The following is a 23,107-nucleotide window of genomic DNA, read 5'->3' on the forward strand; positions in this document are numbered from 1 at the left end:
CAGTACCTCAGACTCTGCAACTAAAGCTCCTCCTTGTAGTATTCCTCTTCACTACCTCCCACTTCAGCCTCCTTCGTCTTCTTCGCATCCTTCTTATCCGTCTTCATCTTCTTCGGCTCCGTAGCAGTCTTCTCATACGTATCCTTCTTCGCACTCCCCTCCTTAATCCCACCCTCGTGCTTGATCTCTCCTGTACCTGCACCCGCACCCGCACCTTCCTCCTCATCCTCGCCATCACCTATGATCCCCCTGTACTCACGACCTCGAGGCGTGTCAATAACATCAAGCTTCCAGACCTGACCAGCAGCAATCTTCTCCAACTCCTTCTTCAGCTTCTCCATGGCTTTCGTGTCTCCCAGACCCAGCTCCTCCAGCTTCTCCTTGCTTAGGATCTTGCCCTCCGAGTTCGCGATCGTGTCGATGTACGTCTCTTTGCCTCCGCCTACGATTGCAGACTTTTCGATCTTGATACCCTCTGGGACTAGTCTGTGTTCGCCCACGTAGATGTCACCTACAGGCAGGTCGACGGGTGCAAATGCGGGCCCACCAAGAGTTGCCGCTGCTTCGGCTGCTTCCCACTGTTTTGTGGTCTCCTGGAGGATGCGTTCAGAGGCTTTGAGATCTGCTTCATAGTCTTCGATTTCGTCCGAACGAAGGATTGGCGAGCACGTTATGGCGTTCGGTTGGTCCTTCTGCGGTGGGAGAAAAGCGATGTCGTTGCAAAGGCGTGGAGTCTGAATCACCATGAGATAGTGGCAGGTACTGGTCTCTTTGATGAGGGATATGCGATCGGCGGACAGAGGGTTGCAATGGAACTGAAGCAGGTGTTAGCACGATCTGACAATGTCTCCTCTTGCAAAACAACAAAACCTACCTGCACCTCAATCTTCCTCTCTTTCCCCGTGAGATCACACACCGTCCCACCAGCCAACTTCTGCACCAGATAACGACTCTCACCCCTCTGCACAATCTCCCCATTTCCACTAGCCCTCCTCTTCGCCCCATCACTCATCTCCAGCGCCGTCTCGCCCTCATCTCTCGGGAACTCCTCTCCCTCCGCTCTCTTGGCATATGTCCCCAGCATGAAGCCCGGTACACCAGGATCCTCCATCGGTGGGTAGACAGGTATGCCACGACTTGGAGGCAACTGGTGGAACTGTTTGACGCCTTGGTTATAGCAGAAGCGGTAGCTCCACCAACCACTGATGAAGTAGACACAATTGCCCTGCATAGCTGACAGCAGTTCCCATCCTCGATCTGTTGCTCGCGCGAGCTCTTTCTCTTCCTCCGCCTTGGTGAGAGTTTCGTTCGCACCTGTGGTTCCTTCTACCGGCTTCTTGACTCTGGGTACGCGACATAGCCATGGGAGCCCATCATGGATCATGTGTTCGTAATCTGCCTGTTCATCTTCTCCCTGCTTGCTGTCATAGGATGCTGCTAGTCTTTGTTGGTATTGCTCGAGATCGGATGGTGGTGTTTCGCTGTCTGCGTTGAGGACCTGCGGATCATCGCTCTTCGCTAGTCGAGCCTTTGCTGCTGATTCTGAGGTCCATTCTGTCTGGAACTGTACTCGATACTGTGGATATGCTAGGATGTCATCCTGAACGCTGAACACATGTTGCGATGCGGAAGCAAGGATAGCTGCGGTTCGCAGCACCGCCGGGAGTGCGAAGAAGTGCTTCATTGTGAAGCTGGCATCAGGTGGCTATGTCGAAAGGTTCGTGTTCACCTTCAGGGCTGGGTTGTCATGTCATGTCGATTGTCGCAATGGAAACGTGTTTCCATTGGTGGACAAACAAGGAAGCTGGAAGCTCGCGTCGGCTCGGCTGTAAGACGGACAGAAAACACCAAACCACGCTACTTCTCGACACAGTGCCGATGTGGAAGGTATGAAGACAGCGACAGTCACATTGTTGAGAGACGAGTCTGTGCGAATCAGGTGTATCTGTGTAATATGTACGTACGAACTTCAAAAGACGCCTTCGCTGCCTGGTACCACAACTGCAACCGCATGCTGCGCGACTAATCTAGTACTTCCTTGCGAACGGTGGAACCGCCTTGCACTCGCTCTCATCCAGTGTGTTGGCTACAACTCCTCGGTAGCCAAGCTCAACCTTCTCATGGGGCTTCTTCTGCCATGAGAGGGTGTGCTTCATCCAGTTCTCGTCATCACGGTCTGGGTAATCTTCACGGGCGTGTGCGCCACGCGACTCCTTGCGGTTGGCGGCAGACTCTGCGGTCTGAACGGCGCAGGTGAGCAAGTTACGGAGCTCGAGTGTCTCCACGAGGTCACTGTTCCAGATCATGCTTCGGTCCTTGGTACCGACTTGGTGCCATTGCTGGTCAACCTCACGCATCCTGCGATAACGTTAGCCTTGGTCATGCACAAATTGAGGGCATGCTTACTTCGTTACACCCTCGTCAAGCGATTCCTGTGTCCTGAACACGGAGACATCTGACTGCATAACCTTCTGCATGTTGGATCGGATCTCGTTGGTGCTCATTGGTCCATCAGCAGTTCGGACGTGGTCGACCATACCGATGGCATCGGAGCCAGCATCACTCTGCATCTCCTTATGTGGCTGGTTGGGCGAGAAGTTGTCACGGATGGTGTGGCTGACGGCACGACCGAAGACGATCAAGTCGAGCAGCGAGTTTGCACCAAGACGGTTGGCACCGTGGACGGACACGCAAGCAGCCTCACCGCAAGCGAACAGACCTGGCACAACCTTGTCGTTGCCCTTGTCGTCCACTGTGAGAACCTCACCAGTGTACTTGGTTGGAATACCACCCATGTTGTAGTGGACTGTTGGGAGGACAGGAATAGGCTGCTTGGTAACATCGACACCGGCGAAGATGGATGCAGTCTCACTGATACCTGGAAGACGCTCGTGGAGGATCTCGGGTGGCAAGTGGGAAAGTTGGAGGTAGATGTGGTCCTTGTCTGGGCCAACACCGCGGCCTTCACGGATCTCCATTGTCATACTTCGGCTGACCACGTCACGAGATGCGAGATCCTTAGCAGTTGGTGCGTAACGCTCCATGAACCGCTCACCCTCGCTGTTCAGGAGGTAGCCTCCCTCACCACGAGATCCTTCGGTGATCAAGCAACCAGCACCATAGATACCAGTTGGGTGGAACTGTACGAACTCGAGATCCTGGTTTGGCAGACCGGCACGGGCGACCATGGCCATTCCGTCTCCAGTACATGTGTGGGCAGATGTGCAAGAGAAGTAAGCACGACCGTAACCACCGGTTGCCAGGACAGTGTTGTGCGAGCGGAAACGGTGGAGAGTGCCGTCTTCCTGGTTGTAGGCAATGACACCCTTACATTCGCCGTCCTCCATGATCAGGTCGATGGCAAAGAACTCGATGAAGTAGTTGGTGTTGTGTCTAAGCGACTGGCCGTAAAGCGTGTGCAGGAGAGCGTGTCCGGTTCTATCTGCGGCAGCACAGCATCTGTATGCCTGTCCACCTTTGCCAAACTCTCTCGATTGTCCACCGAAAGCACGCTGATAGATCTTGCCATCGTCTGTTCGCGAGAATGGGCAGCCGTAGTTCTCGAGCTCGTACACTGATGCGGGCGCCTCTCTTGTCATGTAGTGGATAGCATCTTGGTCGCCCAGCCAGTCGGATCCCTTGACAGTATCGTACATGTGCCATCTCCAGTCATCTTCGTGCATGTTTCCTAACGCAGCGTTGATACCACCCTGGGCGGCCACGGTGTGTGATCTCGTGGGGAAGAGCTTCGATATGCACGCTGTGTTGAAACCTGCCTCTGCGAGACCGAATGCTGCTCGCAGTCCAGCGCCTCCTGCACCGACGACCAACGCATCGTACTCGTGGTCAATGACGGGGTACTTGTGTCCAATGGCTCCCGATGCCTCCTTCGCTCGCAGTGGCGCGCTGGTGATTATGCGGTTTGCTCGCGGCGTCGAGGAGAAGTTGCGTGCTGTGCTGCGGGAGAGGTTGCGGCCAGCAAACTGCCTCAGGCCGGCGGAGAACATGTTTGCTACGTGTATACGGACTCCAGGCGTGAGGTACGGCTAGCGACGGTGCTGAGAATCGAAGGGCCCGTGAGTGGGTTGACTGTGGTCTGGTTGTTTGCGCTACAAAATCGATGATCTTGTGTAGTCTACCATTCGAGGTTAGTCGCTTGCCTTCACGCTCCTGCCACTCCCGGCCGAGATGCCGACTGCAAGTCGAAGGTAAGCACGATCGGATTGGCCACTGGAGCTCCTGCCGACCTCGGCACACTGCACATTGGGCGAGTGCTTGTGAAGGAGAGATCTCGACCCTGGACATTCCGATCACGCATGCAGTGTCTATCTTGGTGCTTGGCTACTGTGACTTGATGAGGCGATGCATCCATTTGCCCATTACTTGCCAGAGCGTACCTTATGGCTGACAGAGTGCCCAGCCATCGCTTCTTCTCGGCTCTGTTGAATTATTTGTCTCATGTTGTGCAAGGCTGCATAGAAATCTCCATTTCCATGCTATTCCCGTCGCGAGGAATTGCTCTTTAGAGAATCTCTTGTTGTTCATGTAGCGCGTGAGTGAATTGCAGGCCCACACTAACACTCGCTCAATAATCACATCGTAATAGACCAAAGCCCAACGTGGCGCACAGCCTTGCCACAAGCTCGACGGCCTTCGAGTCGGTCGTGCTTATAAGGAGGACAAACCCACTTCCCCTAAGCTCCGGGCCGAGGAGGATCCGCATTACAGTATCTCTTATAGTTAGTAAACAATCTTTCCGGTCCTACTTACTGTTTCTAACCTTATTATCGCTACCTTACTGTCGCTAAATAACGCCGTAATATTACTATATACCGTAAGCCTTAGGTATTATTTACCTACTACTACTATTACTATACCTACCCTTATTAACTAAGTCGACCGTATTATAGAATAGTATAGTATCGACGAGTTCACTATAGCTAAGGACCTTAGCGATATAGTATACTTTATTAAAGGCCTTTATCTTAATATTAACGTAAAGTACTAGTAAGCTAGGAATACTAGTAAGCTAGGAATTTTGTCTTAGTACAATTAACTCGCATTCTTTATTAATCGTTTTCACTACTATCAAATAGAGAACTAGTGAACTCAATACTCTTATCTGATTTAGAATTGTTCTCTTTATCTTCCTAGTACGTTTATACGTTATAGCTAGTCTAACCGTAGTTACTATACCGCCATCTACTTAGCTAGCCCTCTTTTATACCCTCTGACCTACGACTCTTCTTTGACTGTTCTATAGCCTTTAACGACTCGACGACTACCTATAACGAGCTAACTCTATACTCTAAGACCCCGCTATACTAGAGACGCTTTTATTTACGAGATTAGCGCTTTATAAGAGTCTTAACTTATTGTTTAAGCTTAGAGTTACGAGCTCTAAGAAGCGCATTCTCTTATAGCATTACTTCGCCGCCTTTTATAAGCTAAGAGAAGCTATTATAAGCTGTTTTAGAGTTGCTTAGTATAGCGTCGTATATAAGCTTAGATTACAACGTAAACTCCTTTAAATTACTCGGAGTTTAAGACTACTATAATGTCATCTAAGGCGGGAGTAGTCCTAGCGGGGTTCGTAGGCGTATATTAAGGCGGTTAAGTACTACTTACGCGTTAATAGGAACTAACCCTATAGCCTTAAAGGCCTTCTTATAGTTTAATACGGTAAATATATCGAAAAACGCGTCTTTAAACGCCAGAAGGAAGGTTTCTTCATTAATATAGAAGACGCGCTAACGCGCTAAGTCCCGTACGTATTATAAGTACTTTAGCTTTAACGGCGTAAAATAAACTACGTTAAGAGGCTATAGGATATACGACAAATACGCTAGTATATAGAGCGTAAGGATCTTATAGTCTAGATAGTAGTCCTTAAAACCCTAGTTCAAATAGCTCTTATAGCCGTCTAAAATGAGCAACCTATAGCTACCTATAGAACGCGCCTCTATATACGCGTTAAAGTGCTTTAACTACTCGAGGCTAAGTACGTTATTTGTCTATCTATTCTCGGAGACCGTAAGCTTCTAATTCCGCGGTATATCTACCTCTTTATACTATACTAAAATAAAGACGCGCCCTTTATAGATAATAAAGGGCGGGATCGAGTAGCTAGCTATATAGATACTCTAAATAACTATAACCTACTCTCTATTACTAGGCTGAGTAGCTATAGGGCGAGAGCGTCGTTCTAAGCTAGTAACGACTTTTATAGAGCTAATTACGCCTATTTAAAAGCCCGTCTTATCGAAGTTATAGATATCCTCGTTATATACGCTATACTTAGTAATCGTCTCTTATATAAGCTTCAACTAGGCGCTTATAACTTCTAGATCTTCCTAGAGTATTCTCTAACGGTCCTTCGCTCGATTAAAGGCCGTTTTAAGCTCGGTAGAGCGCGAAACGAATCTCTCTACCTAGTTCTTACCTACTAGATCCGCGTCGCGTTTACCAAGTAGCTTATCCGCTACATCTACTACCTTACTAAGGGTAGTCGTAAGTCCCCGCGAATCGAGGTCGAGGATATATCGAATGATTATCTATTCTTTAGTTAATATAAGTTTATACTAGATAGGGCGAGTATCGACGCGAGGAGTGATTCCGTAGTACTAGCTAGTTAGTATCGAACAAGGTACGTAATATACTATAGCTACGCGTAGGAGACTCGGAAATTGGCCCTAACGATAGGTAGAGAGGGTAAGAGCAATTCTACCTTCTTTATTAGACGATTATATATTATATTATTAAGACATAGTACGATAATTAAGTAGTTAGTTATACTAAGACGAAATTCCTAGCTTACTAGTATTCCTAGCCTACTAGTACTTTACGTTAATACTAGTATTATTAATACGGCTACTCTTAATAACCTTAATAACCGCCTACTCGAGGAAGCCGGCCTCTTCGATACTACTCTTTACGATAGTTTTGATCTCGACGTAATAGATATAGATAAGGTAGATATAGATAAGGTAGATAAGCTTTCGAAGCGTAATAACGGTTATAATAAGTTTATAAAGAGATAGAGTAGTAAGTTGTTCGCTAGTATAAAGTTAAGCGCTATCGATATACCGCTACGTCTTAAAGAGTAGCGTCTTAAGCTATTTAATATCGAGCCTATTACGCTACTACTAGAAGAGCGCGAGCTATATTAGCTATTCGTCGATAATATATAGTATAGTAATAGAGTTAAGAAGATAAACGCTAATAAGTTAATATATATCTTTAGAAGCTATATAACTACTATAATCTAATAGTATCGATCTCTACGCCAAAACACGACACATTGAAAAGCTCTTATTAAGGCTATTCTAACGATATACAAAGCAGTCCACTGCCCCTAGGACTAAGGGAGTTCTACCTTATTTAATCTAGACAGCTTAAAGCTCTCTTCACCCTGTTTCTTTAGCTCTAAACGCCGCGGAGGTGCCTAGCTACATTAGGCAACTCCTAGGCAATAGTAGCCTAGGCTACGGTACTAACGGCGCCTACGGCCCTATAGGCGAAGCCCCGCTAAGACAACTAGTAGTAACTTATAGAGGACGTAAAAAGTATAGAAACTAACGATTAGCTCCCTTACCGGTCTCTATAGGTAATAATCACTTAGCTACGTACGGCGCTTATACTGTCGTATTACTAAGGGCAACAAGAAATAAGGACGACGTCCTAGGCAATTAGTAAGGCCACCCGGAATCAATACCCCTATAGCTAGGTATCGGTCGCGGTATTGATACTAGGCCCCCGCCTAACGTACGATATAGTTACGATCCGTATTATAGTAAAGGAAGACTAGGCCGAAGTTGCGAAGCTATCGAACAAGGAGCTCGCCTAACGAATTAACTAACTAGGGGTGGTCGTAGTGAACTAACAGTCTAACGGCACTCTATAGATCTATACTAGCTCTGCTACTACTAGGAGGTACCTAGAGGTATAGCTATAGTAGGCATCTAAGGTTACGGCATTAGCGAAGGTCTTAACGAAACAATTCACGATCCTAGTCTACGACATACCTAAGGAGTTTGACCTAACTAACTAGGGTCACCTACGCGCTCTCTAAGAGGACAACCCGGTCACTCTTAACTCTCTAATCTAGAAGGCGACTTAGCTCTATAGGAAATAGCTAGAAGGTAAGAAGGCCTCGGCGCTAATAGTATAGCTATAAGACGCGAAAGCGGCGGATCTAGCGATAGAATAAGGCCTAGTCTAGTAATATAGCCTTAAGATAGTAGAAAAGTACTCCTTATCCTTTCGTGTCCTCTAATGCTTCAAATACTAACAGTATAGACACTAAACCTATACGTACACAAACAAGTAGGCCTACTCGAACTGTATAGGAGACTATATGTCTAGGGACTATATATCGACTACGAGACGTTACACGAACTGTCCGGGGCACTACCTATCGTATAGTACGGAATGCCTATAGCGGAAACTAGCGAAAAACAAGGCAATCACAAACAGAACCGTCGCCCTAAGATTCTACGGCGACCGTAAGGCTAGCCTATACCGGAACTAACTAGCGGTAGTCGGGTATAAGCGCCCTAGGGCCGAGAACGATATAAAGGATACGTAACCTAGGGCGTACGGGAGGCTACGTACTCTACTAGCTACGGCAAGGGAATCTAACTAGGCCCGGCTCCCCTTTAGTATATAGCCGATAGGCGTAGACTAGGACGTATAGGGCAGTAGGACATAGGACGATATAGAGGAAATGATTGTCGATGCTAATAACTAGCCTCGAAACGCTTAGTATTATCTAGTATAACGTTAACTATAGCAAGGATATAGTCTAGAACCATTTCCTATACGAGGCGGACCCGCGCGTCTACTACGTCCTTATAATCTAGGAGCTATAGATTAACCCGTACTATAAGAGACTAACGACCTACAAGTTACTAGGCTATACGATATGCCTACGAGGCGACGGTAGACCCCGTACGTACTTCTATGTTAGTAAGGACATACTAGAATCCGACTAGGAGGTAGTATACTACGTAGACAAAGAAGGCGGGGGCGATATTACCTCCCTCTACGTAGGTAGTACCTAGATACACAACCTATATATACAACCGCTAGCCTCGAGGTCTAGCCGCGACCTAGGGGTCTATAGACACTTAGACAGTACGCTTAAGAGACAAGGGTGCTACATCGTAGTAGGAGACTTTAATATATACTACCCTTCCTAGGAAAGCCTTATATAGCCGCACCCTATAGCCGACGAAGTACTCGACTTAATAGCGAGTAACGCAATTGCCCTTAATACCCCGAAGGACCTAGGCACCTAGAAGAGAGGGGGACTCTAAGGTACGATCGACCTCTCCTAGATCTTAGATAGCCACTACTATACGGTAACCTACTATAGGATCGAACATAAACTCGAGGCGTCGTTAGACTATATACTAGTTAGGACCTCTATTACGACATAGATATAATATATACTAGCGAGAACCCCTAAGCTAAACTAGGGAAAGGCCTACTAGGCTAATATCTAGGCGTACCTCGATAACTCTAAGAGGCTAGTCTAGATCGCGTAGTAGCAATATAATAGTAAAGACGAGATAGACGAAGCAGTCTAGGGGTTAATAGACGAAATAAGAAAAGCGACCTCACTTTACGTTCCGCTTACCTAACTAACGACATAGTCTAAACTATACTAGACGCCGGAGTACACTACGGTAGTAAGAGAAGTAAGCAGAGCCCGCCGGGTGTAGACGAGTAGCTATAGCGAGGAGGCCTAGAACGTATATAGGGAGGTATACTAACAGAAGAAAGCTATAATACGGAGGGAGAAAGTAGTCGGCTAGAGGGCTATAGTAGAAGAAATCGCCGGCAAGCTAGAGAGGATGTAGAAGCTAGCGAAATGGGCCCGACAGGACCCTATACAGGGCCCCTCCTTCTCTATCCTAGCGCTATAATCGCCTAGTAGCCCGGTTAGCAACCCCGAGGCTAAGGCGCGTCTACTAGCTAGTAAGTTCTTCCCGCCCCTAGTCGAGGCTAATCTAAGCGACATAAACAGCTCTACTCCCCTAGCCCCTAGTATCGCGGTCTAATAGGAGGTATCCGAGGGAGAAGTTACCGCTACGCTAAGGAAGTTACCGGCGAAGAAAGCCCCGGGGCCGGATAGGATCCTAAACGAGCTACTAAAGAAGTGTAGAGATCAACTAGCCCTAGTAGTTATAGCGATCTTTAACGCCTGCCTATAGACCGGATACTACCCGATAGTATTTAAATAATCGACGATAGTAGTCCTATATAGGCCGTAAAAGGAAGACTATACGTAGGTAACGTCGTACCGCCTAATTACGCTCCTTAATACTCTTAGGAAGGCGCTTAAGAAGCTAGTTATAACAAGACTCTCCGAGGCGGTAGAGGAATACTCCCTACTCCCGGACACCTAGATAGGTACGCGCCTATAGCGATCGACGCTATCCGCGATAGAACTTATTACCTCTTAGGTAAAGGCTATCTAGTATAAGAATAGGGATAAGGTAGCATCCTTACTTAGCCTAGATATATCGGGAGCCTTCGACTACGTATTATACCCGCGGCTACTCTATATCCTAAGGTCGAAAGGACTCCCTAAGTAGCTTATTAACTTCGTACGGTCCTACCTCTAAAACCGTAGTACGTCGATCCTAGTCGGCTAGTATAGAAGCCTATTTTAAGTAGTCTATACTAGAATCCCGTAAGGCTTAACGCTAGTACCTATTCTATTCCTCTTATTTATAGCAACGCTACTCCTAGCCCTAGAATCCTAGAACACCGCTACGAGCGGCTTCGTAGACGATACGAACATCCTAGCGTAGTCTTCCTCGACTAAGGAGAACTATAGGCTACTAGAAGAGAAGTACAAGATCTATAAGGACTAGGCTAGGAGGCACGGGGCTCGGTTTGCCCTAGAAAAGTACAATCTAATACACTTTACGCGCCGGCTACGGTTCTATAATATATAAGCTTCTATCTAGATATAGGGGTATACGACTAACCCGGTAAATTAGCTTAGGATCCTTAGACTATAGGTAGACCCGGCGCTACGGTAGAGGAAGTACGTATAGGTAATATTACGGAAAGCTAAACAGAATATAGCATTATACTAGAGGCTTACTACGTCTATATAGGGGCCGGACTTCCGGTAGTTACGACTTCTATATACGGCTATTATACGGCTAGTTCTTACCTATAGTAGCTAAGTATAGTCCTTAGGCGAGAGGGCCTACCTATCGAAGGGACTCGTTACGCCGCTAGCGAAGATCTAAAACTAATGCCTAAGGAAGGTCACCGGGGTATATAAGTCGGTATAGTACCTAGTATAGAAGGTCATCGCTAGTATAGTCGTAAGGGCCCGCGAATTAGTACTAGCGTATAAGGGCATTCGACCCGGAAATAAGCCGAAGTACCGGGTAAGGGACGAATAGCTAGTAATACGATAGGAAGGTAAGAAGTCGTTTATAGAGTAACTATAGAAAGAGAGGTAGAACAACTAGGGTGTAGGGTATAGTAGACGCCCTTAGCTAGCGGGACAACCTAAGGAATAGTTAGCTATAAAATCCGCGGTTAAGTACCCCCCGAAGCTTATCTACTACCGCCTTACGAGGGTATAGAGTAGTATAGTAACCTAACTACAAAGCGAATATATCGGCCTCTAGGGGTATCTATTATAGAGGAAGGTTCTAGGATACACGAATACTAGCTACCCCTACGGCTATTACTCCTAGAACGTACGGTACGTACTCCTCGTCTATCCGAGGTAGTCGCTAGAAAGGGGGGAGTAGATAGTAAAGGCCAGGAACCGGACGATTAGGGCACTTCTTAATAATGTTAAGGACCTACGGCGTATTACGAACTAGATACTAGAGAAGGGCTAGCTAGAATAGTACCGCCTAGTAGGAGTAGTATAGGAAGAGAGGATACGGCGTAGCGCGACGAGACCGGCTAGGAGCGGGGGCTAACGGGGTAGTAATATAGACTACGTACGTTTAGAGGGAAAGCTAATCTAGATAAGGAGTAGTCGGGGGCGGGAAGGGTTTTTACCTATTCGGGTTTCCCTTTGTATATAACAATAGATATATACCTATATAGGCCGGATAGGGTCCTAGAACAGGGGAATAACAAATCTAATCTAATCTAATCTAATACTACTATTAGTTTTGAAGGTTATCTAGGTCTCTAGGCTTCGGTAAGTCCTATAAACATCGGGTTAAGCTATCTAGCTTAGTACCTTAAACTCCTAGCCTATAGACAATCTTAAAGAAGAACTACGAGAGAAACTCGGCCTAGCGAGCTTATCTACGGTTTAATTGCTTCGTGCTTATAAACTATTCGAGGTTCTTATAATCGGAGTATATAAGCGTCGGCTTGTCCTTAGATTCCGGGTCTAGTAGATTCTTATAATCGTCGGTACCGTATTCGTTAATAGTTAGCTCTAGTCGCTATTTCTTAAAAGCTTATATAATAGCTAGGAGCTCCTAGTCGTAGATATCGTAGTTATATTACTAGGGATCTATCTTCTTAGATATATAAGCGATAGGATGTAATACTCCTCGCTCGTTTCGTTATAAGAGTACTACTACTATTACGTAATCTAAGGCATCTGTTTCTAGAATAGTCCCTCGCCCTAAGTAGAAGTGTTTTAAGGTAGGCGTATCGATAAATACTTGCTTTAATACCTCGAACGCCTATTAATATACTAGAGACTAGTCCTATAGGACATTCTTCCTCGTAAGCTTTGTTATAGGTAAGTAGATCTTACTAAAATCCTTAATAAACCTACGGTAGAAGTTAGTAAACCCTATAAACAATAAGATGTCGGTAATATTCGCGGGTATAGACCAATTCTTAACGCATTTAATCTTAGCTAGGTCTATCTTAATGCCCTTATTTATAATAATAACACCTAGATAAGTAGTCTAGTGTCTAAAGAACTCGTATTTGTTAATATCTAACTAGAGCCCGGCGGTATCTAGCTTTCGTAGGACCTTTAGGACATATTAGATATACTCTCCTCTTATCTTGCTAAAGACAAGTACGTCGTTAAGGTAATATAACACGAAGACATCTAGAAACTCCCTTAGTATATCGTTTATAAATGACTAAAACGTTCCTAGTATATTATATAGTCTAAAAGGCATAACTACGTACTTAAACTACCTATAACTCGTAGTAAAGGCCGTTTTCTACTCGTCTCCTACTATAATATAGATACGATTAAACGTAGCGAGAATATCTAGTTTAGTGAACTATTGCGCGCTAGTAATACGATCTAAGGTCTCTTAAAATAGTGGAATCGGGTAGCGACTCTTCGTTATAAGCGCGTTTAGAGCTCTATAGTCTACGTATACTTATAGCCCTCTACCCGGCTTTTTAACTATTAGAATAGGTACTACTACTAGTAATACGCTTCTCTAAATAAAACCTTTCTTAAGTTGGTCGTCGATCTACTTCTTAATCACCTCGTTCTCTCGTATAGAGAAGGAGTATAGTCTTCGAAATGGCGGTATCTAACTATTCTTTAGCTCGATCTTATAGTCTACGCTAGGCCGTCGCGGTAGGACCTTATCTACTTTCTTACGGCTTAATAGCCTAGCTATTTCCCTAAACTCTACTAGTAACAAAGGGATAGGATCCTAGTCTTTGTCCTTACTATTTATAAAACGTTAATAGTCGTTAGCTAATATAGTAGAGGCGTTAAGTTACCGCTAGGTATAGTCACCCCGGGGCTCCTCCTGTCTATCTATATTTTCTTAAGTATTAGTATCTACTAACATCGCCGCGCTACCTCCTAGTACTAGCTTCGCTCTTATACCGAAAGCCTTTAGTATATACGCGGATAGCGGGTCTCGCGCGACTTACTTATTAAGATTTTCTTTTAGGTTAAACATCTATATTATATATACTTTATAGCCCTTCCTCCGGCTTATACGCCGAAGTGCTTCTATATTAATAGGCTTGATATCAATCTCCGGCTCAGTCTCGACCTTTAGTTCTTTCTTCGTTCGACGCGCTAGGCGCTTAAGTATTTTAACCCTATCGGCGGGTAGTAGCTAGCGGACGTAATAAGACGGTTCCGGTCTATCGTAGATATCGACGGCATATCGTATTACTACCTTCGTCGTATACGTCTCCTATACTACTATAGGTTCGTCTTTATCCTCTACGTAGGGTTTAACGTAATTAGATAGAGCTTGAGGTCGCGAACTCTCTAGTACTAGTATCTCGGTCTAAAGAAGGCCTCTTAGTATAATACCCTTGTCGTTAATAGACTATACGTATACTAGTTTAGTTCCGAGTATATAGTTCTGTCGATAATATACTAAGAATAGGGTTATAGTTCCTAATATATAGTAGAACGTAGGTTAATACTCGTCGTACTAGGGACGGCCGAGGACTATATCGTATTCTAGTAATACGTAGTAGCTAGACCTAGTCTCTACGTAGTTACCGATCTGAATCTATACCGTTGTTCTATAAGTGATAAGGTCACTAGTAGGTCGGCTATCTACTAATATTAGCCCTAACAGATTAGGTAGCTATATTATATTAAGGTTGTTCTTATACGTAAAGTTGATATTAAAGTACGTAGAGTTAGTACTATTATTATAAAGGGTTTAAGTAGGGATCTTTCTATTTACTATATATAGTATAACTAGATAAGAAGCTATTACTAGATTATATTTATCTATAGAGTAGTTTATAGCTAGTAGGGAGTATACCGATATACTTAAAACCTTATCTCTCTTAGGAGGCCTATGTTTATATTTATACTTTTTCTCGTTTTCTCGTAACTCTAACTCGTACGGTCTACTACGTATTACGCTTACGGAGTGGACTAGGCGTTTCCCGCGCCGCCGGTATTATTAGCGTTACTACTATTACTACCGTTACGGCGGTTATTACTTAGGTTATAGCCTAGCGTAAATAGGCGGCGGGCGACATCTCGAAGGGGGTACTAATCGGTATCGATACGGCGGTGACCTTCTTATTCGCATTTGAAGTACCGATTCTAATCGATATATTCCTAGGCGCGAGTAGTATCTAAAGGTTAGATATACTAAAATGCCTAAGGTCGATTAGCCTACTTAGTCTTAGCGTTCGGGTTAGTGTTATTATTGCTACTACCCGAAGCCGTATCCTTCTTATCGTCGTTACCCTTAGTAGTCTTCTTATTACCTTAGGTCTTATTACTATTACTAGTCTTACCGTACTTAAGGTCAAACGCCTTAAACTTGTCCTTGTAGTTATATAGCGTAGACACGACTTACTTAAGGGTCATGTTGACTATGTCCTCGTTTATAATACGGTTATCGTAGCGCGAGTTCAACTTACGGAGTAGGAAGTCCTTCTCGAGTTTCTTTTCCTTCGCGCTATTATTAAGGTTAATGATATCGGCGTTCTTACGGAAGGATAGGTAGAAGTTACTAAACTTTTCCTTATTACCCTGCTATAGACTATTCAGCTTAGTTATAGCATTAGTATAGGTATTACGGGTACCGTAGCGCCGGGCTAGATCTTCTATTATCTTATCTATAGAAGCGTACTAAGTAGTCGTACCTTCCGTAGACTTAGTAAGACTAGGGATCTTTAAGTCGATATAGGTCTATATACCGTTCTTTAACTAGCTCTAGACGTTCTAAAGGGAGTTATTTATAGTACGGTACTTCGAGGCTTAGAGCTTAGCTTTAGTAGTACGCTACTACTCTTAGAACTTAATATCGTCGCTCTTTAGATCGAACTTAGTAGGGGCCTTTAGCTCGTTAGAGGACTTGATACTAGTAGTTATATCGGCGTCGTAAGTCGTATAAACGGAGATAGGGTTGCTATCTAAGTCGGTACTCGGGCGATTCTTCCTACCCTTACGACTACCGTCCTTACGGCTATTCTTAAAGCCCTTATTACCGTCGTCCTCGTCGTCTAATAAGTCCGATAAATCCGGGTCCGACTTCTTCTTATTAGGCTTACCTCTATTTTACCGACGCTCTAGTGACTCTTTAGACTCGGTTCGCTAAGGTAGTAGGTCTTACTTTTCCTTAGACCGGCTACGGTCCTTCTCTTACTTCTTAAGCTTAGTAATACGCTTCTCGGCTACTACGAGCTTAGTCTCGGTCTCTACTAGCTTACTCTCCGCTACCTTTTACTACGTACGATATACCTTCTTTATATCTTTAGCCCTCGTAAGCTCGTCTATATCAATAACGATAGTATTATTACGCTTAGCGATCTTCTCCTTTAGTCGCGTAACCTCCTCTTCTAGGGACTGTCTAGTCGCCTATTCCGTGTCGATTATATCCTCGAGTCGGTCTATCTAGTCCTTAGTATCTTACGCCTTATAGAGGTTAATACGGTTAGCTATATCGAGCGAAGTATTAAGTTTATACGTACGTCGGTAATCGGACTCGATATTATAGAGAATCTTATAGATCTACTAGAGATAGTTATTGACCGTCTTCTGAAACTTGTCTATATTCAACCCGTATAATGAGTCGAAGGCTTCCTAGAAGTTGTCGATAGTAACCCTCCTCTTCCTCGGTATCTTAGTACCCTTATCTTCTATCTTATCCTTAATAAACTCCGCCCTATATAGGTTAGCTAAGTTTAGCTCTATCTCGACCTCCTCTTCCTTAATTGTCTTAAGTTGGTCGAATACCTTCTAATACTACTTACGGTACTAGTTATTCTCGTCGAGGAGCCTATTTACGATATCCTCTTCACGTCCTTAACTCTACGTCGCCGGGTTCGCGCTATCGTTATTAGGTAGATCGGATAGTAGGGTAAAGAAGGATAATCTATTAAGGGACGCGCGATAAACGCGTCTATTAGTGTTCTCTATACTTACGCCTAGTACGCCGGTACCGGTATATCTCGCTATTATTACTATATTAGCTATAATCTACTTTAAGGTACGACTTAGCGAGTATAATACCTAATCTTAGTACTTCCTTATATACTATCGCGGTTTCTCTATTATCTCCCGAATATAGCTTCTCGTGTCTCTCTATACGTTAGTAATAATCTATTCGAAGTGTTATAAGTAGGTATAAGTAACTAGTCGGGTAAGGTAGAAGTTAAATAGATGTTCTATCTAAGGGAGGCGCGGAGGGCGCGAGAGTTATATACGGGCGCTAAGCCGCTAGTCGGATTAGTTAGTAAGCGCGAGGTCTAGGTATATACCCGCGGGTTTAGGTAAATATACGCCGGTATAGTAATAATCCCCGTTATTACGGGTAGCCCGCAACCCCTTACTATAGCTACGTCGGCCCGGGTGAACCGCGGACCTTCCGTATCGGGTTAGCGCGGCTTAGCTTTACTCTATAACTCCGCCGCGCCTCGCGCTTATCTTTCGTATCTTTGTAGAGTAATAACTCTCTTATTCGGACCCTACGGTACGCGCGCCCTTATAGTTTGTTCTACTACCCTACCTAGATTACGGATCTAGGTAAGGGACGCGTAATAATAGGAATAGACAAAACTATAGAACTCGAAGAACGCGTAGAGTCGTATTAGGATTTAGAATACGGTAAGGCGTAGAGCGCGTAAATGCCTAGAGAACGTAACGCGGCGATATTATTAGTAGGTAGTCGCGCGCTCGTAGATAGTTAGGAAATAGGCATCGTTACGCCTCCCCCGAATCTAGATAATATAACTTTTTAGACGAACGGCGGTATACTACCGCTACTAAAGCCTAAGAGTAAAGGTAAGTAGCGTATATCTCTTTTTCCCGACCTCTCCTCTTTTCCTTAGAGTTAGATATAGGACGATAACCGGCGGGTTATAGTAGACACCGGTATCGCGCTATAATAGGAAATTAATAAAGCTTACTAGAAAGCCTTCGAGCGAGAAGAAGGTAGTAAGATTGACTTTATAGAACTGTTCGAATTTAAGCTCGAAGAGAACCTAGGCGGCGACCTAGACGAGGTATACCTATTACTCGACGAGGTAGAGCACATTCTCGTATCCGAATACTAGAATGTTATACTAGACAAACTTACGACTCTCGTATCCTAGTACCCGAAGACTACCTACGACTTTGTACTATAGGTAGTAAATATAGCGATTACTAAAGGTAGATAACTCGATATAATAGAGCGAGCTAATAACCTCTAGAACACCTATTATACTACGCTATATACCGAGTATAACCGTATCTATAAGATACTATAAAGCGAGGAGGCTATAATATAGAAGATAGCCGTAGACCTAAAGAGTCAGAAGGATTATAACCTAGTAAAGTTGTAAGAGGTAGAGAAGAAGTATAGGGAGGCTAATAACCTATATAAGTAATTTAGCGAGATTTATAAAAAGGAGAAGAAGAAGGTATAGGATGCCGAAGCTAAGAACTAGGCTCTATAGAAGGAGGTTAACGATCTAAAGACTCGACTCTAAGCTACTAAAGACACTATATAGAATAGAGGTAGGGGCCGCTCTAGTCGCCGACCCTCCTACTTACCTCCGCGCGAGACTTTACTCGAGTAGCTAATACGTAAGTATCGTAAAGCTACTAGTAGAGGCGGCGGCGGAGGAGGTAGTAGTAACGATAATAATAACGGTAATAGTAATAACGACCGAGGACGTAATAGAAACTGTCTACGACCTAATAATAATAACGGTCGCGACTCTCGAGCGCGTAATACCCGTATATAGACTCTTCTAACCGAACTTTTAGAACGCTTATTTACTATTAACCGTACTCTAATACGCGGTATCGAGGTTAGTAAGGGCGTACCTAACCCGAAGTACTTTAAGAACGATAACGACCCTAACTTTAATAGTTAGTATAGTAGCGTACTTCTTAAGCTAACTATAACTACTTTCCGCTCCGAGGTAGACGACCTACGTTTTATATATAGATAGACATAGGGTGACCCTTAGAGAAGTATTAAGCCGAGGATTCCTATACCTAGATAACAATTATTTAACGAGTTTAAGACTAGTAAAGAACTACTAGATTAGATAACGCGCTAGTACGGTACCCGTAACGAAGGAACTAAGGCTATAGTTAATATCGCTACCTATAAGTAGGAGTAGGGCGAGATCTTTATTACCTTCTACGCTCGCTACTTAAAGCTACGTACTTAGATAGAGTAGACTAACGAGACTAAGCTAATACTATTTCGTAACCGCCTAAACCGTAAGTACTTTATTAAGACTTTCGGCGATAGGGAAGTAGATAGACGCTTATACGACATATAGGATGTTATTAAGGAATATACGGTATTAGATAAGAGCTTCTACGAGACCGACCGACTATATCTATAGAAGGAGCGCCTACGTAGTAACCCTAATTCGAATAATAACGGCGTATAGGGCGGTAGTAATACCGTAGGTGCCGTAGCTACTAGTACGACCGCTATAATCGTCTAGCGACTACTATAATACGTAGGTACGAAGAAGAAGGAGGACCTACCGGTTTATATATAGAACCTGCCTTTATTAAACCGTAAGTAGCGTAAGGACCTTAAGAAGTAGGGTAAGTACTACCGCTACCGTATAGGCTCGTACGTATTAACGAACCCCGAATACCCGATATATAGTTACGACGGCGACTACCGCCCTCTACGTCTACGAAATAACGCGAACGCTAACCCGAACCTTAGCTCCCTCACTACCGACCTATAGCAATAGGGAAATAGTACGACCGCTACCTAAGCGTAGTAGATAGCGGTTAGTAACCGAACTTTCTAAGACAGAAAGAGTATAAGATTAAGAGATATAGAATATAAGATACGGACTATAGTAAGGAGCTTAAGATGTCGGTATATATACTAGATAAACAATAACTAGCTATATACCCTTATATAGTATTACCCGTAATAATATAACATAAAAAGGCTCGCGGCCTTATAGATTCTACCTCTATCTCTCTCTTTCTTAATTAGAAATTTATACGTAAATATATAACCCTCTTAATCTATCACGGGTAGCCCGCGACCCCTTACTATAGCTACGTCGGCCCGGCTAAACCGCGGACCTTCTACATCGGGTTAGCGCGGCTTGGCTTTACTTTATAACTTCGCCGCGCCTCGCGCTCCTCTTTTGTAGCTTCGTAGAACAACAACTATCTCATTCGGACCCTATAGTACGCGCGCCCTTATAGTTTGTTCTACCTTACTACCTAGATCGCGGATCTAGGTAAGGGACGCGTAACAATAGGAATAGACAGAACCGCAGAACTCGAGAACGCGTAGAGCCGTATTAGAACACAGAACAAGGTAAGGCGTATAGCGCGTAGATGCCTAGAGAACGTAACGCGGCGACACTATTAGTAGGTGGTCGCGCGCTCGTAGATAGTCAGGATATAGGCACCGTCACGCCTCCCCCGAACCTAGACAATATAACTTTATAAACAGCGAACGGCGGCATGCCACCGCCACCTAAGCCTAAGGGCAAAAGCAAGTAGCGTACATCTCTTTTCCCCGACCTCTCCTCTTTTCCTTAGAGTCAGACACAGGACGATAACCGGCGGGTTATAGTAGACACCGGTGTCGCGCTACAACAAGAGATTGATAAAGCTTACTAGAAGGCCTTCGAGCGAGAAGAAGGTAGTGAGATTGACTTTATAGAACTGTTCGAGTTCAAGCTCGAAGAGAACCTAGGCGGCGACCTAGACGAGGTGTATCTATTACTCGACGAGGCAGAACACATTCTCGCATCCGAATACTAGAATGTCACCCTAGATAACCTCACGACCCTTGTATCCTAACACCCGAAGACCACCCACGACTTCGTGCTATAAGTAGTCAACACGGCAATTACTAAGGGTAGACAACTCGATATAATAGAGCGAGCCAACGACCTCTAGAACACCTAGTACACTACGCTATACACCAAATACGACCGCATCTATAAGATGCTACGAAGTGAAGAGCTTGTTATACAGAAAATGGTAGCAGATCTTAAGAGCAAGAAGGATTGCGACCTAGCTAAGTTATAAGAGCTAGGGAAGAAATACAAGGAAGCTAATAACCTATATAAGCAGTTTAGCGAGATCTACGAGAAGGAGAAGAAGAAGGCACAAGATGCTAAGGCGAAGAACCAGGCCCTATAACAAGAAGTCGATGACCTAAAGGCTCGGCTTAAGGCAGGAGACACTATATAGAACGGAGGCAGGGGCCGCTTAGGCCGCCGACCCTCTCGTTCCCGCCTACGCGAGACCTTACTCGAGCAGCTATTACGTAGGTATCGCGGAGCTGCTAGTAGAGGGGGCGGTAGCGGTGGTGGTAATAACGATAACGATAGAGACGACGATGACCGTAGCGATAATAGCCGAGGACGTAACAACGACCGTCCGCGACTAGGACCTAATAACAGTCGTGACTCGAGAATGCGTAACACCCGTACCTAGACACTACTAGTTGACCTTCCAGAACGTCTCTTCACTATTGACCGCACCCTTACTCGCGGTATAGAGATCGGTAAGGGTGTGCCCGACCCTAAGCACTTCAAGAACGATAACGACCCTAATTTCGACAGCTAGTATAGTAGTGTTCTCCTAAAGCTGACTGTAGTAACCTTCCGTACTAAGGCAGATAGTCTACGCTTCGTATATAGGTAGACACAAGGTGATCCTTAGCGAAGTATTAAGCCGAGGATCCCTATGCCTAGACAGCAGTCCTTTAACGAGTTCAAGACTAGAGAAGAGTTGTTAGACTAGATAACACGCTAATATAGTACACGTAATAAGGGAACTAAGGCTATAGTTAACATTGCTACCTATAAGCAAGAATAAGGCGAAACCTTTGTAGCCTTCTATACCCGCTACTCGAAGTTACGCGCCTAGATGTTATAGACCGATAAGACCGAGCTTATACTGTTCCGCAACCGACTGAACCGTAAGTACTTTATTAAGACCTTCGGCGACCGCGAAGTCGACCGCCGCCTAGACAGTATATAAGACGTTATCGAGGAGTGCACCGTACTAGACGAGAGTTTCTACGAGACAGATCGACTATACCCGTAGAAGGAGCGCCCCCGGGGCAATAGCAACTCGAATAGTAATGGCGGCTAGAATAACTAGAACAACGGTAACGTAGTTACTAGTACCGCTACCGGTATAGTAGGTGCCTTAGTATAGCGCCTACTACAGTACGCTAGTACTAAGAAGAAGGAGGATCTGCCGACATATCTATAGAACCTGCCTACGCTTAACCGTAAGTAGCGCGAAGACCTTAAGAAGTAGGGTAAGTACTACCGCTACCGTATAGGTTCTTACGTATCGACTAACCCTAAATGCCTAATATATAGGTACGATAGCGACTATCGCCTACCGCGTCTACGTAATACTACGCCGAATCCGAACGCGAACCTCAGTTCCCTAGCCGCCGATCCGCGGTAGGGAAATGGCACGACCGCTACCTAAGCGTAGTAGATAGCGGTTACCCGAACTTCCTAGGACAGAAAGAGCATAAGATTAAGAGACACGGAACGTAAGAGACGGTAACAGACTATAGTAAGGAGCTTAAGATATCGGTATGCGCACTAGATAAGCAATAGCTAGCTATATACCCTTATATAGTGTTACCCGTAATAATATAATAGAGAAAGGCTCGAGGCCTTATAGATTCTACTTCTACCTCTCTCTTTCTTGACTAGAAATTCATACGCAAATACATAATACCCCTAATCCCTTTGACGTAAAGCCGACGACTAACACTAGGAGATAGAACGGCTACTACGCGGCAGATTATATACGCGGCCCCTATAGACGTAGTTATAGGCGATTATTACGAGCAAATGTTATACTACGTTACCGACCTCGAATACGACATCGTCTTTAGCCTACCGTAGCTTATAGCGCACAACCTAAACATCTTCTAGGAGACAGGCGAGGTGGCATTTAGGTCGGATTACTGCTTTGGTCACTGTCTATAGAATAAGACACCGACAATAGTATAATCCCTAAACTACCGCGAGAAGAAGAAGTAGGCACTAGTACGGTACGGACTAGAGCCCTTTACTAGAGATGTAGCGAGCTTTATAGCAGGAGGGGCAGAGCTAAATGTCTTATTATATGACCTAGAAGACATAGACGATGAAGAAGTGGACTGCTAGGGCGTTTCTTAACGCGCGTAGGGGATGTACGCGCACCGGCCTAGGGCTAAGT

The 23,107-nt window shown here is 44.7% G+C and overlaps 2 protein-coding genes across 2 annotated transcripts; both read right to left on the reverse strand.

Annotated features, from left to right (window-relative positions):
- Positions 1-20: 20 nt before the first annotated feature.
- Positions 21-1,684, reverse strand: CLAFUR5_00527 (uncharacterized protein; the record flags this gene model as incomplete). Its single annotated transcript, XM_047899675.1, has 2 exons — positions 21-815; positions 875-1,684. The coding sequence occupies 2 exons, from the start codon at positions 1,682-1,684 to the stop codon at positions 21-23; spliced, it is 1,605 nt and encodes a 534-aa protein (XP_047756929.1).
- Positions 1,685-2,027: 343 nt separating this feature from the next.
- CLAFUR5_00528 (putative succinate dehydrogenase [ubiquinone] flavoprotein subunit, mitochondrial) lies at positions 2,028-4,007 on the reverse strand (the record flags this gene model as incomplete). Its single annotated transcript, XM_047899676.1, has 2 exons — positions 2,028-2,358; positions 2,407-4,007. The coding sequence occupies 2 exons, from the start codon at positions 4,005-4,007 to the stop codon at positions 2,028-2,030; spliced, it is 1,932 nt and encodes a 643-aa protein (XP_047756922.1).
- Between the last annotated feature and the right edge of the window lie 19,100 nt (positions 4,008-23,107).

The sequence above is a fragment of the Fulvia fulva genome, chromosome 1, assembly GCF_020509005.1.
Source record: "Fulvia fulva chromosome 1, complete sequence".
Classification (NCBI taxonomy): domain Eukaryota; kingdom Fungi; phylum Ascomycota; class Dothideomycetes; order Mycosphaerellales; family Mycosphaerellaceae; genus Fulvia; species Fulvia fulva.